At 36.6% G+C, this 12,319-nt stretch overlaps 1 protein-coding gene across 2 annotated transcripts in view; it reads left to right on the forward strand.

Annotated features, from left to right (window-relative positions):
* ccnc (cyclin C) overlaps positions 1-12,319 on the forward strand; it is a 32,976-nt gene that overhangs the window by 11,090 nt on the left and 9,567 nt on the right. For both annotated transcript variants that reach the window (XM_048597513.1, XM_048597514.1), the window contains exons 4-10: positions 2,462-2,531; positions 3,766-3,817; positions 5,573-5,628; positions 9,056-9,091; positions 9,519-9,610; positions 10,675-10,742; positions 12,199-12,278. In XM_048597513.1, the coding sequence (XP_048453470.1) occupies positions 2,462-2,531; positions 3,766-3,817; positions 5,573-5,628; positions 9,056-9,091; positions 9,519-9,610; positions 10,675-10,742; positions 12,199-12,278 (454 nt within the window). The remainder of the gene's footprint in view (positions 1-2,461; positions 2,532-3,765; positions 3,818-5,572; positions 5,629-9,055; positions 9,092-9,518; positions 9,611-10,674; positions 10,743-12,198; positions 12,279-12,319) is intronic.

Raw genomic sequence — 12,319 nt, forward strand, 5'->3', positions numbered from 1 at the left:
ACTCACCTTTACTGGCTCCATCCCCGCCTCTTCGACCTGTTTGTTTCCTCTCCACCTATCCTCTCCTCTATCCCTCTTCTATCCGCCTCCCACTCTCTCCCTATTTATTTCAAAACCCCCTTCCCCTCCCCCTTTTCTGATGAAGGGTCTAGGCCCGAAACGTCAGCCTCTCTGCTCCTATGATGCTGCTTGGCCTGCTGTGTTCATCCAGCCTTGCACCTTGTTGTCTCAGTTCAGTTGGGATGTGTCCTGGAGAAACAAATCTCCTTACAGCTGCATTAGTGGCAGCAACCTGTGCAAAATGCCTCAGCTCTATTGTTATCAGTGCTGAGAAGAAGTCCATTTCCACCCAGTGAAGAAATGGGTGAGTGACCAAGAGACTTTTATATCTTTCCTACATGGACCTGGGCCCAGAAGTGAAGTCAGGAAGATCGGTAGGAGAAGACAAACCTATTACTGAATAGACTATTTGGGCAGTCTACTCTGTGGAGACTCATAACATCATTAAGTCACAAACATTCTGTAACAGAAGTTATATACAAGAGGGAGTAACAGCCTTGATTGATAAGACCAACTATACAGCTAATAATGAAACTAATGACACAATATGTGCAGAACTTGTCATTATTGAATCAAGGTGTGATAGGGTGGCAACAAAAGAAGTCATTATAAATTATCCTACAGACAGGTTGTTTTGTGCAACCTGGTCCTCTTGACAGTATGTTATTTTCATGGTCAACCCAGCAGGAAAACACCAAATTAAGAAATTTCAAGCTAGATATTTCAGCGATAGTGAAAGTAGAGGATACGATGTGATACACCATTGCACAGCGCAATAGTGCAAAACCAGTTGAACAGCAGGGACCTATGCATGGTCGAAGTGCAAATTTATATTTACATCAAAAATTGGCATATGCCAGCATGAGAAACATAGCCACCCAGAGCTATGGAATGAAAAGCACCTGGAATTACTAACTGTCAAGGCTAAACCAGAGAGGCGGAAATATGAATGTCCAGAAGAGGAAACAAATCTTGCTTTGTCAACTGGAGCAAAAATTTATTGGATGTTCGTTTAACAATAAAAAGATTGTGGACATTCCTTACAATAAAAACGCCTAAGTGAACTTTGGATAAGAGAAGGATGTTCCAGAGCACCCATGCAGCAGCCCAACCTACAATGCTGGATGTTCCTGAAGATGATAACCCTGAGGACAAACTTGAGACTCCTCCACCGGATGATGAATCCCATTCAGAGTCCTCTAATCCATTCAGAAGCATAATCTGATGTCTGGCCCCTGCCCCCAGACATCAGCATGTTTTTGATTAATTAATTCAGGCCAAAGAAATATTAAACAAGAGAAGTAACCAGGATGGCAGGACACTTGGTTTGAGCCTCGTGGATAGTACTTTTTGAGTAACAGAAAGAATCCCTGAAAAGTGACCCCAGGCTCAGTAATGGAAAGACAAACGGATGCAAGAGGACAAAATAAAAAGAACACTGGAGCACAGAAATGATGGGCTATCAAAAAAAAATCAAGGTTCAGATAGACTCTGTTATTCTACAAACATAACAGAAGCCTGTTAGCACGGCAAATTATGGGGAAGCTGGCCATAACTTTATGTCCCATCTCAGTGGAAGAGCTTGAGAAAATGTTAATTACAGAAGTTTTTAATACTGTATTATACAAGTATGCTGATCGGTTAGCGAGTGGATTCTGATTGGTAGAAGCAGTGTCCAGAAGAATGCACCAACATTGAGGAGAATTCATCAAGAGTGGCATTGAAAACAGTTCTGCATAGCAATGCCTCTACTAAACAAAGTCCACTTGCCAACAAATCAGTGCCTCTCCTCAAGGACTCTAAATACTCCTGATTCACTCATACTGTTAATTTATTATTTGTCACTCAGTGAATTTTCTTCTATGCTCGGAAACCAAATGCAGGTAGGGAAACTGCTGTGTGGAAGTTGACTTTTTAGAGTCTTCTGCGTTCCTTCCAGTACCTTTAACTTTGCCTCCGCACATTCCTCACCTCTCGTTACATTTTACGAAAGGGTTTTCCTTGTGTCACCTCTGATTATTTCTTAATCACCACCTTAATTTGTGCTCTCTAGTTATTGATTCTTCAGTCATTAGTAACAGTTACTCATTACTTCCATTTAAGCCCTTTTATGATTTTTAACACCTCTATCAAATTTCCTCCTGTAAGGTGAGACCCCTAGCTTCTACACTACTTTTGTGTAAGTGTAATTCCTCATCCCTGAAATAGTTCTTGAAAGTCTCTCCTGCACCTTCTCAAAGCCTTTTGTGCTTCCTAAAATCAGGTGCCCAGAATTGGATGCAGTATGTTACATTGATATATATGGGTTTATCAATGGAAAGTTGAATTGTCCATTATTACTTGGAGCAAATATTTTTGCATTAATGAATAAGCTGTTTTTGTAACCTTCTTATCATTTCAGATACTCGCTGAAAAGTATAGATCCAGTACTGATGGCTCCAACTTGTGTATTTTTAGCATCAAAAGTAGAGGTATTTTCAAATAATAATTTATTGATAGTCCAGTTTCTGATTATAGACACTCAAATAATAGAACCTCATCACCTCAAGTACTAGTTTTGAGGTATGGTATTGTTCCAACAGATTAAATGTACAATTTTTTTAGAAAATTCATGAGGGAATACTTAACCCAAAAATAACTATAAAGCACTAATTTGTATAGGCTTTAACTTTGAGACAACACTGAAGTGTTTTCCAATAACTCTGTATCTTGCGGTACAGTTACTACATTCTGTTTGTGGTTTTGGGTAGTGATTCTAGTCCTTTTTATAGGACAAGTGACCTGAAGGGTCCCTAAAAATATTTGATGTTGTAAAGTGACATTTTCGACAATATTATTTGAACTCTGGGGAAAAAGGACAAGAGATAAGAATCAAAAGTACTGCAGACAACACACCAAAACCTAAAAGGATTCTTGACAGCTAGTTCTAATTTAGTGCCAGATGCTAGTTACATCATGGATTGCCAATGTTGAATGATAAGTTATGTTAATAAATAGAGTCATTGCAAGTAGGTGTATCTCTGATTTTGTTTGTTTGAAATGGAATTTACTTTGAGAATCGTAAAAAGATATTCTGGAATTTTATCAAAGGTTCTATTGATTTTCTGCTTTGGAAGATTACGAGAAGTCTAGAAAGATGAACAAGCAGAACTTGTGTTTCATTAAAATAGATTGCATGGTTTAGTGGTTTATTGATTTGTGTTCTTGTACCTTTTTTTAGGATTTCTTTTCTGGAAACAACAGAGAATACCTGATTATAATGTTCTTTGGCATTTGGCATTCACTGTAAAAGATTAACATGCCTGATTTACTGCAAATATTGAGCCATTTTCTATATATAACAGAATATTCTTGCACTGAGCTGTAGCTACCACTGATAAATATAGGGAGTTTCTGTTATAGAGGAAGAATTGGTTGGTTATTCATGTTCTGTAAATTTATGCTGTTCAAATTACTGATTATTTCAATTATTGAACACTTTGGAATGTTTAGCCTGTATGTTTGTAACTCTAATTGTTGAAGTATGGAATGTGGACCTGAAACGTCAGCCTTCCTGCTCCTCTGATGCTGCTTGGCCTGCTGTGTTCATCCAGCTCTACACCTTGTTATCTCATATTCTCCAGCATCTGCAGTTCCTACTATCTCTGAAACAATTAAATTTATTGCTGTTTTAAAATTATTTTAAACTGTCTTTTATCTTTTTAGGAATTTGGTGTTGTCTCAAACACACGTTTAATTTCAGCTTCAACTTCCGTGTGTGAGTACAAAGGTTTTTTAAATACGTTTCAGAGCTAAAAGTTTTGATTTCATCATTATACAGTTAATAGGAGATTTGCAAAACATAGTTGTTGTCCATGCACTTATTCTATGTGAAATGTATTTCAGTGTAGATGGATGTGAGGACAACCACTTTAGGTCTAAAAAGAAAAAGGGCATTTTCTAAATGGTGAAAAGCTGTACACTGAAGATTCAGAGTCTTGTGGATCCGTGTATGTGGATCCGTAAAATGTTATGAACAGAAATAGAATTTAATCAGAAAGGCCAAATGAAGATAGGCCTTTGTACCTAGAGGACAAGAATACAGCGGAGTACAAGTCATGCTTCAACTATACAGAGCCCCTGTTTTACTGTATCAGACTATTGACAGTGGTTTGGTGTGCCAAACCTTTAGGAAGGATATTTGGGTCTTAGAGGGTGCAAAATGACACCAGGACTCCTGGAAATAGTTGGAGGTATTTGGTAGACAAGGGTTGTACTTCCTGGAATTTGGAAGTTGAGTTATTTGATTTTAATTACTTGAAAATTGAGGGGGAAAAAAAATTAAGGTAGCTGGAGAGAAACTGCTTCCACTGGGAGTCTAGGCACAAAATGCGCAACCTAAAAATTACACTTAAGTTATGAAACACCTATATACAAAAGTAGGAATTTGGAGCTTTTCTACAAATAATAGTTCATGCTCGATCAATGGTGACATTTAATGTTCTGATTGACAGATTTTTGTTAACCAAAGCTACTGAGGGATATGGGACAAGATGGATTTAAGGAGTTGGGTTGCAGATCATTGAATGAGTCTTGAGGGGCTAAATGGCCTTCTTCTGTTCCTGCATTGTGTATAAATTCTTGGTTAGAGTCAGTTTTGTTGCATGTGAAAGAATCGCATAACTTGTGAACACTAATCACAAATGTGCGCTGGAGACTTCTTAAGTGGAATAAATGTAGTGATTAGTGATTTCAGTTATGTTTTTGTTCAATTTGTATATGATAGTTATCAATTTCCTAATAAATATTCACCTCAAAAATGGAATTTCAAATTCTTTTCTGTAACACTGCACATTGTCATCACTGTATTTGTAACATGTATCAAAGCAGACAAGGATATAATGTATGATGTTGCAGCCTTTCAGCTTTTGTGGAAGTTTGCTTTGTGTATTTATTTAGAAGGTCTTTGGCATATTGGTTTGTGCATCAACTTGAATCAGCTAGTGTATGGACATTTATCTTCATTGACAACTTTTGAAGCCAGCCATGTTGAGAGCATATAACAAGCTTTGTGCATTTTTAAACTGTTAGTCGTAAGTGGTAAAATAGCTATAGCTATTATTTTGGAAATTGTTTTTAAACATGTACGTACACTAAATTTCAATTCTTTGTGACGCATGTTTGTTCTTAATTTGGCTTGTTAATGTTAGTTATTTGCATAATATGAATATTTGAAGCCTTAGCATGTCAGCTGTGGCCCAGTGAAGTAAGCTGTTAAATTTCAAGTGCTACAGTGAGGGGAAAATAGTGCAAGGGATGCTAAAGGCTTTATGTTTTCTGGAAAGCATAATTTCATGTTATTGGATCCCATAGGGTGGAAAAAATTGATTTCCTGGTTAACCCTTCTTTCAAACATTGTCATTTGTGAATAGAGAGAGAATTGAGAACATATCTGCCGCATAGAGTATATATAAACCTGTTGGTCTTTTTTTTTTGTTAATTTTAAATTTATCACTTTTCTTTTACAACATAGTAAAAACCAGGTTTTCTTATGCATTTCCTAAGGAATTCCCTTACAGAATGAACCATGTAAGTAGCAAAGTTTATTTCTTTTTTTAATAGTTTGTAATTGCTCACTGTAATCTTTTTCATTCTGTGATACTAGCTCAATGATACCGATCTTGTCAAAGCTTTTCTTTATCCGTTGTCACTTTGAATTGGGGCTGACTGTTGAAATGGTGATTAATTTTGGGTGGGGTTTTAACATGTCCACAATATTGTAAGAGCTTGTCACATGCCATTCATGCTTCACAGTACAGCAAATGGAATTAATAATATTAATAGGATGGAGAATTTGAGGTTGGGCATCTTTTTGCATATTTCAGACATGTTTGTTAAAATCATGAATTTTTATCTGAGACACTATTATAAAGAAGTGAAATGCTGTTATTTCACAGATGTTGAATCAACAGACACTTTAGTATTCAGTCTTCTCTACTTTTAGCACTGCATCTTGATTATATTGTCCAGCTTAATTTGAGATTCTAAATTGTGTCTTTAAAGTTTAACTTTTGTTTTGCTTTTTAAGGAAAACCAGAATGAATATTGCTTATTTTTCTTTGATTTTAGTTGGTTGTGAAATAAAACTGCTTTATTTTTAACAGTTTTCCAAAATGCAAGGCGAAAATTTCTAGCTCTTCTTGGCAACATTGATTCAATCTATTTCTGAAGTTGTACAGGTCTGCCATTCCCTTTCATCTGGTGCCTTTTTTAAAAGAAAACTTTCATTCAATCTTTTCAGACATCATGGATTATAAATTTCAACAACTCTTGGATACCTGCACCCCTCAATCCTGCTTACTTTTTGCTGTCCTCTGATTCGGTCCTTCTGTCTGGTTATACCCTTTGTCACCAGATGAAAGGGAATGGCCTATTGAGCCTGCTCTGCCATTCAATAAGTGCATGGCTTATATGACTGTGGCCTTAACTCCACTTTTCCTGCCAGCCCTCCAAATCCCTTGACTCTCGTATGTGAAAAGTCTGTCTAACTCCTCCTCGAATATATTCAATGATCCAACCTCCAATGCTTCCTGTGAAGAGAATTCCAAAGATTTAACAACCCTCTCATTTCAGTCTTAAATGAGCAGCCCCTTTCTTCTGAGATTATGCCTTTTTGGTCCTAACTCTTCTACAAGGGAAAACAACCTTTCCATATCAGGATTGTCAATTCCCCAAAGAATCTTTGTATGTTTCAGTAAGGCCATCTCTTATTATTCTTGTTCCCAATGAGTACAGGTCCAACCTATTCAACGTTTTCAACATAAGTCAGTCCTTCTGTACCCTGATATCAGCTCAGTGGATCTTCTCTGGGCTGCTTCCAATGCAGTATATCTTGCCTTAGATAAGGGGCCCAAAACTGCTTAAGATACTCTAGCTATGATTGGTGCCTTGTAGTTTTTGCAAAGCATCCATACATTTATACTCCACTCCTTTTTTGAAATAAGACCAACATTCAATTTGCCTTCTTTACTACTTTCTGAACCTAGATGCAAGTGTATTGTGATTCATGGATTAAAGATTCTCAAATCCATCTGTTGTGTAGCTTTCTGCTGTCTTTCTCCATTTTAAATAGTATTTAGCTCCTCTATTCTTTCTGGCAATGCATAACCTCACATTTTCCCTGATCACATTCCATCTGCCAAATTTTGCCTACTCACTAGTCAGAAGTAGTCCTATTGCCATTTTGCTTATGTCTTGCATTGTTTTCCTTGTACCACATCAGTTCTGCACCCTATCACAGACATTTCCATTTGTTATTTCCTTCCTGCCTCAATATTAACTTCAAAGCTGGTGCATCTCAAATATTTTCCAGATGTGATTAAAGTTATACAACCTGAAATGTTAACACTGTTTCTCTTTCCACAGAAACTGCCAGACCTGAATATTTCCAGCATTCTGTTACTTCAGCTTTGTAGTATCCTCAATATTTTGCATTAAAATATCTTGAGTGCCAGAAACATCATTAAAGGGAATGAAATAACTGTTAATCTTTCTACTATAAGCAGCTATAAGAGTCAAAAGAAACTAAAAGAAGTAATGTACTGAACGTAGTTCAAAATGTTACAAAAGCAAATTAATGTGGATGCTGACAATCTAATGTAAAAACTGAAATGGCTGAAAATACTTGGCATCTGTGGATAGAAAAAGGAGTCAACGTTTCAGATCGATTATTTATCAGATCATCAACCTATATTGTTAACTTTCTATGGATGCTGTCTAATCTGCTGAGAATTTTCAGCCTTTTCTATTTTAATTTAAAATATTAAATATAAAATTAAAAATTGCATGAATATTAATTGCTGCACCATTGGCAGTAGTGCTTTCAAACTGTAAGCTTTGGAATTTTGACATTAAACCCCTCAGCCTCTGTACCCTTATCTCTTTATAAGATACTTGTCAAAACTACAGCCTTTTTTAATTATTGCAACAGCCTCAATGCCCGTCCCTAATTATCCTTGAGCTGGTTGGCTCTTTCTGCCATTTTAGAGGGCTGTTAAGAGTCAGCCGCATTTCTGTGGATTTGAAATAATGTGCATTAGATCCGATAAGAATGGCAAATTTCCTTCCCCCAAGGATATTAGTGAACTCCATGGGTTTTTATGACAAACGACAGTGGTTACATGGTTGCCATTAGACTAGCTTTTTTAATTCCAGGTTTAGTTAACTTCAAATTTCACCGTCTGCCATGGCGGGACATGAACCCATGTCACCAGGGCACTGGCCTAAGGCTCTGGATTATTTGTTCAGTGACAATACCACCACCTCCCCCTCCATGCCCTAACATGTGGCACTGCGCCAAAGTCTGTGTACTTTAGGACGTTATACAGTGATAAGTACTACGTTAGTGTAAGCATTGTGAGTGAGATTAATATCTTAACCTCCAGCCAGTATGGTGCATTACTCTGGCTAATAGAATTATTGAAAACTTCTATTACATCTAGTAGGAAGGCGTATTTTTATTCTGTCTTGCCACTTGGTGCGTAGGGTTTGATTTGTTCAGTTTGTCATTGCCAAAATAATTCTTCAATTGAAGACAATTCATAAATTAAAATATTTTGTTTTTCTATTTTCTTTCCATTCTTTTTGATGTGTACAATTCCTCCAATGAGAGCTGGTGAAATGCCTGCCCTCAGACTTGTCAGTCTTGTTCCTAAACAAATGTTCCTGTGCCATGCTTGTCGGTGTGAATTTCTCACCTATCCCTGTTATCACTGCTTCAGAAATAGGCACTTGATAAACAGAGTGAAATAATTTCTAATCAGTGGCTTTTCAGTGTTCACCGTTACCTAACGAATAACTGCTTTCTGCTGCAAAAAAATGATTTACCTACAGATAGGTGGCAGTCATGAAGGTGTTTAAAACATCCATTTATAGAATGAATAAATATAAACAAAACTATTTCTAACTTTGCAAAGGTACTTCTACTGATTGGAAGCTTTTATTTAATATTTTACAGATATTGGAATGTGAATTTTATTTGTTAGAGTTAATGGTGAGTACTTTGGATTTTTTTTATATTTGTAAGGGATGTTAGGTCTGGAAAGCAGAAAACGACATCCTGTTTGAAGGACCCATATTTAATACCAAACACCCCAAGTCAGTTGTAGATGTAGAATAACCTCCCCTTTGCTGTATCAGTGTTTCGCATCACCAAACTCACCAACAGTGTGACATTATCATCCTATGATCTCTGAGTGAGACTTCTGTGTTATTTGTTTTGTACTGCCATTTTGGGCTGATTATAAGATTACCAAATATATTTCAAATATCACCCATACAGCTATAAACATGAGAGACTTCAGTCTCCTCGGTTTGGCATGGATTCAAGCTCTGATCCCAGACATGCAAAGATATTTTGCTAACCTACCACACCATCCAGTTTTGACTTTCTTCTGAAACTGCTTTATATTCTATAATAGGATTGCTGTTTAATAGTATACCATCCATATAGACCATTGCTACAGTATGTACAAGATATGGGACAAGAAGACATGCTGCTGCCATTAGCATGGTAAGATTTTCTAATGATCAATAGCCTTGTTACATGCCTGTCCTAGTAAGGGATCAAAGGAGTTTCAGTTTACCATATGGTTTTACTTAGTAAACATTACTGATTTCATTTCATACTTCTATGTTTACAAATGTTTGGGATTATGGTTTGGTTCTTTTCTCTTCTGACAAAATGCCCAGAAAGAAAATTTGCATTTGTTTAGTACCTTATCACATTGGTTGTTAATTGCAGGATTATTTTGATGTGAAGCAGTAATATTAATAACTGTGAAGAATAGAGTTGTTATCAATCAGTACAGTTCAAACAGGAGAATGGCAGTTGCAGCTGCATCTGTTAGACTTTTTTCACTTCAAATATGCAACATACAACTTCATGTTAATGAATTGTTCTTTGTCCATTCTTAACAATCTGCCTACACTTAATGAGCATATCTACTAGAACATAGTAAAGGGTAAAGGAGAAAGAATTTGCATTGATTTAGCACCTTCCATGGCCTCAAAATATCCCAACGTGCTTCACAACCAGTGAATAACATTTGAAGTGCAGTCACTGTTTTGTGTGAATTTGTGGCAGCCAATTTGCACACAGTAGTAAGATAAGTGACCAATTAATCTGATTTGGTGGTGTTGGCTGTTCGGCAGGACACTGGGAAAATCCCCTGCTCCTCTTCGGAAAAGTGCCATGGGATCTTTTTCGACCACCTGAACAGACAGACAGAGCCTCGTCTGAAAGATGGCATCTGTAACAATGCAGCACTCCCTCAGTACTGCACTGAAGTGTCACCCTAGATTATGTGGGCCTGTCCTGGAGGTGAGACTACTAGCAACTGAGCCAAAATAAATGAAACATAATTTTCTTTACACCTGCTACTTGCAGGAACACAGATGCCAGAAATTGACTGGTATTTAGGTACAGATATACTACCTTCAATGAGATTTTTGGGTTCTGGCAATAAGGCTAATTGAAAGTAGCATTGCTTAGCTTATAAGACAGATCAGTTAGCAATATTTGTAATTACATATAGAAAAATACCTTTTTAAAACAACATGCCTTAATCTGCACAGGAGGATAGTGAATGACACCTACAGAACAGACCTATGCCTCATGTATCCTCCGTTCATGATAGCCTTGGGTGAGTATGTAGTCACTGGACTTGACATAAAGTTTGTTGGGTATCATCATTCTGTCTGTCAAAATTGATCATTTCAGTGATTTCTGAATTGGTATTTTCAACTAGAATTCATACGTTTTGTCAGTTTTCCATGATAAACGGTTTTAATATTTATTGTTAATTTGCAGCTCAATTGTTAATATATTTGGAAGCTAATTTTGAATAGGAATCTTGACATTGGTGTTAACATAAGGAACATGATTTATTTTGAAGGACAAAATTATGCTGGGGTCTGAACGTTTGAGTTATTTGTACCAAACCAAAGTACTTAAACTGCTAAAGTGGAGAATGTGGTGTGCAAGCTTACTGCTACATCTATGAGCCGTATTTATAATTTCCACTTTGCTGGCACCAAACATAATAAATAGTTTTTTTAAACACATTGAATAGATTTTTGAATCTGACTATCTCTAGAATATGTTGGTTTCAAATTAAGTAACTACTCGTCAGACCTCACTTTTGCCAAGTTTCAACTTTTAATTTCTAAAAGTCAAAGTTTAGAGGACTTGAAGAAGAAAAAGGCTTTCGAAACATTTTCACCTCTGACATTTCTCCTGGGTGTGAGGGTTGGACTGAACTATAGACGTTTTGACACCAAGATTCTACCACCATAGAAATTACCAAATAAAGTTTTTAGAGGTGCCTTATGAATGGAACCTCTGTTTCACTGCTGGATTCCCTTTTCAAATATTTTGACTCTCTAAGTTAATAAAGAAGATAATACTTAGTAGAATAAGCAACTAGGCTGCCTACCCACTTGATCTAAAATATCATTAACCTGGGTACCTGCCAATTTCTTACAATTTTTTGTGTTTAAAAGGTGGCAGTACTTATCTGTGACTTAATATTCTATATATTCCAGAATGTAGTTTGTGAAGTATAAGGATCGTTGTAGTAAGATCATATTAAATAGGAGCAGCGGTAGACCATTCAGCCTATCATGAAGTTTGTTTTTCCATTTGGTAAGATCATGGCTAAAGTGATTGGAACCTTAACACCATTTTCTTGTCTATTCTCCATAACCTTTGACATTCCTGTTGATCAAATATATATCTAACTCGCCTTGAATATAGTTAATGCCAACCTCCACTTTCACCTTTTTCAGACAGATAGATCAAGTCTCATTTCTGAGCCCATGTAATAACCATGCTGTCTTTGTTTGCTTAGTGTTAGGCAAGAGAATTTATCAGTTAGGCAATCACATTTGTACACATCTTTTTAAGTTAGCTTTGGATAGGTTAATGCCATTTAACTGGACATGTGAATAACACCTGAGATTAGTGTTAGATTTTATGTGGAAATGTCGCAAGCACACAGTTTTATCTATGCATTTGTTATAGATAGGGAAGCCTCTAAAGTGATGATTTGTAAAAATTAAACAAGTAGTAAATTGAACGTGTTTCATTTCCCTTTACAGCCTGTTTGCATGTAGCATGTGTGGTCCAGCAAAAAGATGCACGTCAGTGGTTTGCTGAACTCTCAGTGGATATGGAGAAGGTGATGCAATTATGCAGCAATCAAATTGATTGTGTATTTTG

The sequence above is a fragment of the Rhincodon typus genome, chromosome 5, assembly GCF_021869965.1.
Source record: "Rhincodon typus isolate 14 chromosome 5, sRhiTyp1.1, whole genome shotgun sequence".
NCBI lineage: Eukaryota > Metazoa > Chordata > Chondrichthyes > Orectolobiformes > Rhincodontidae > Rhincodon > Rhincodon typus.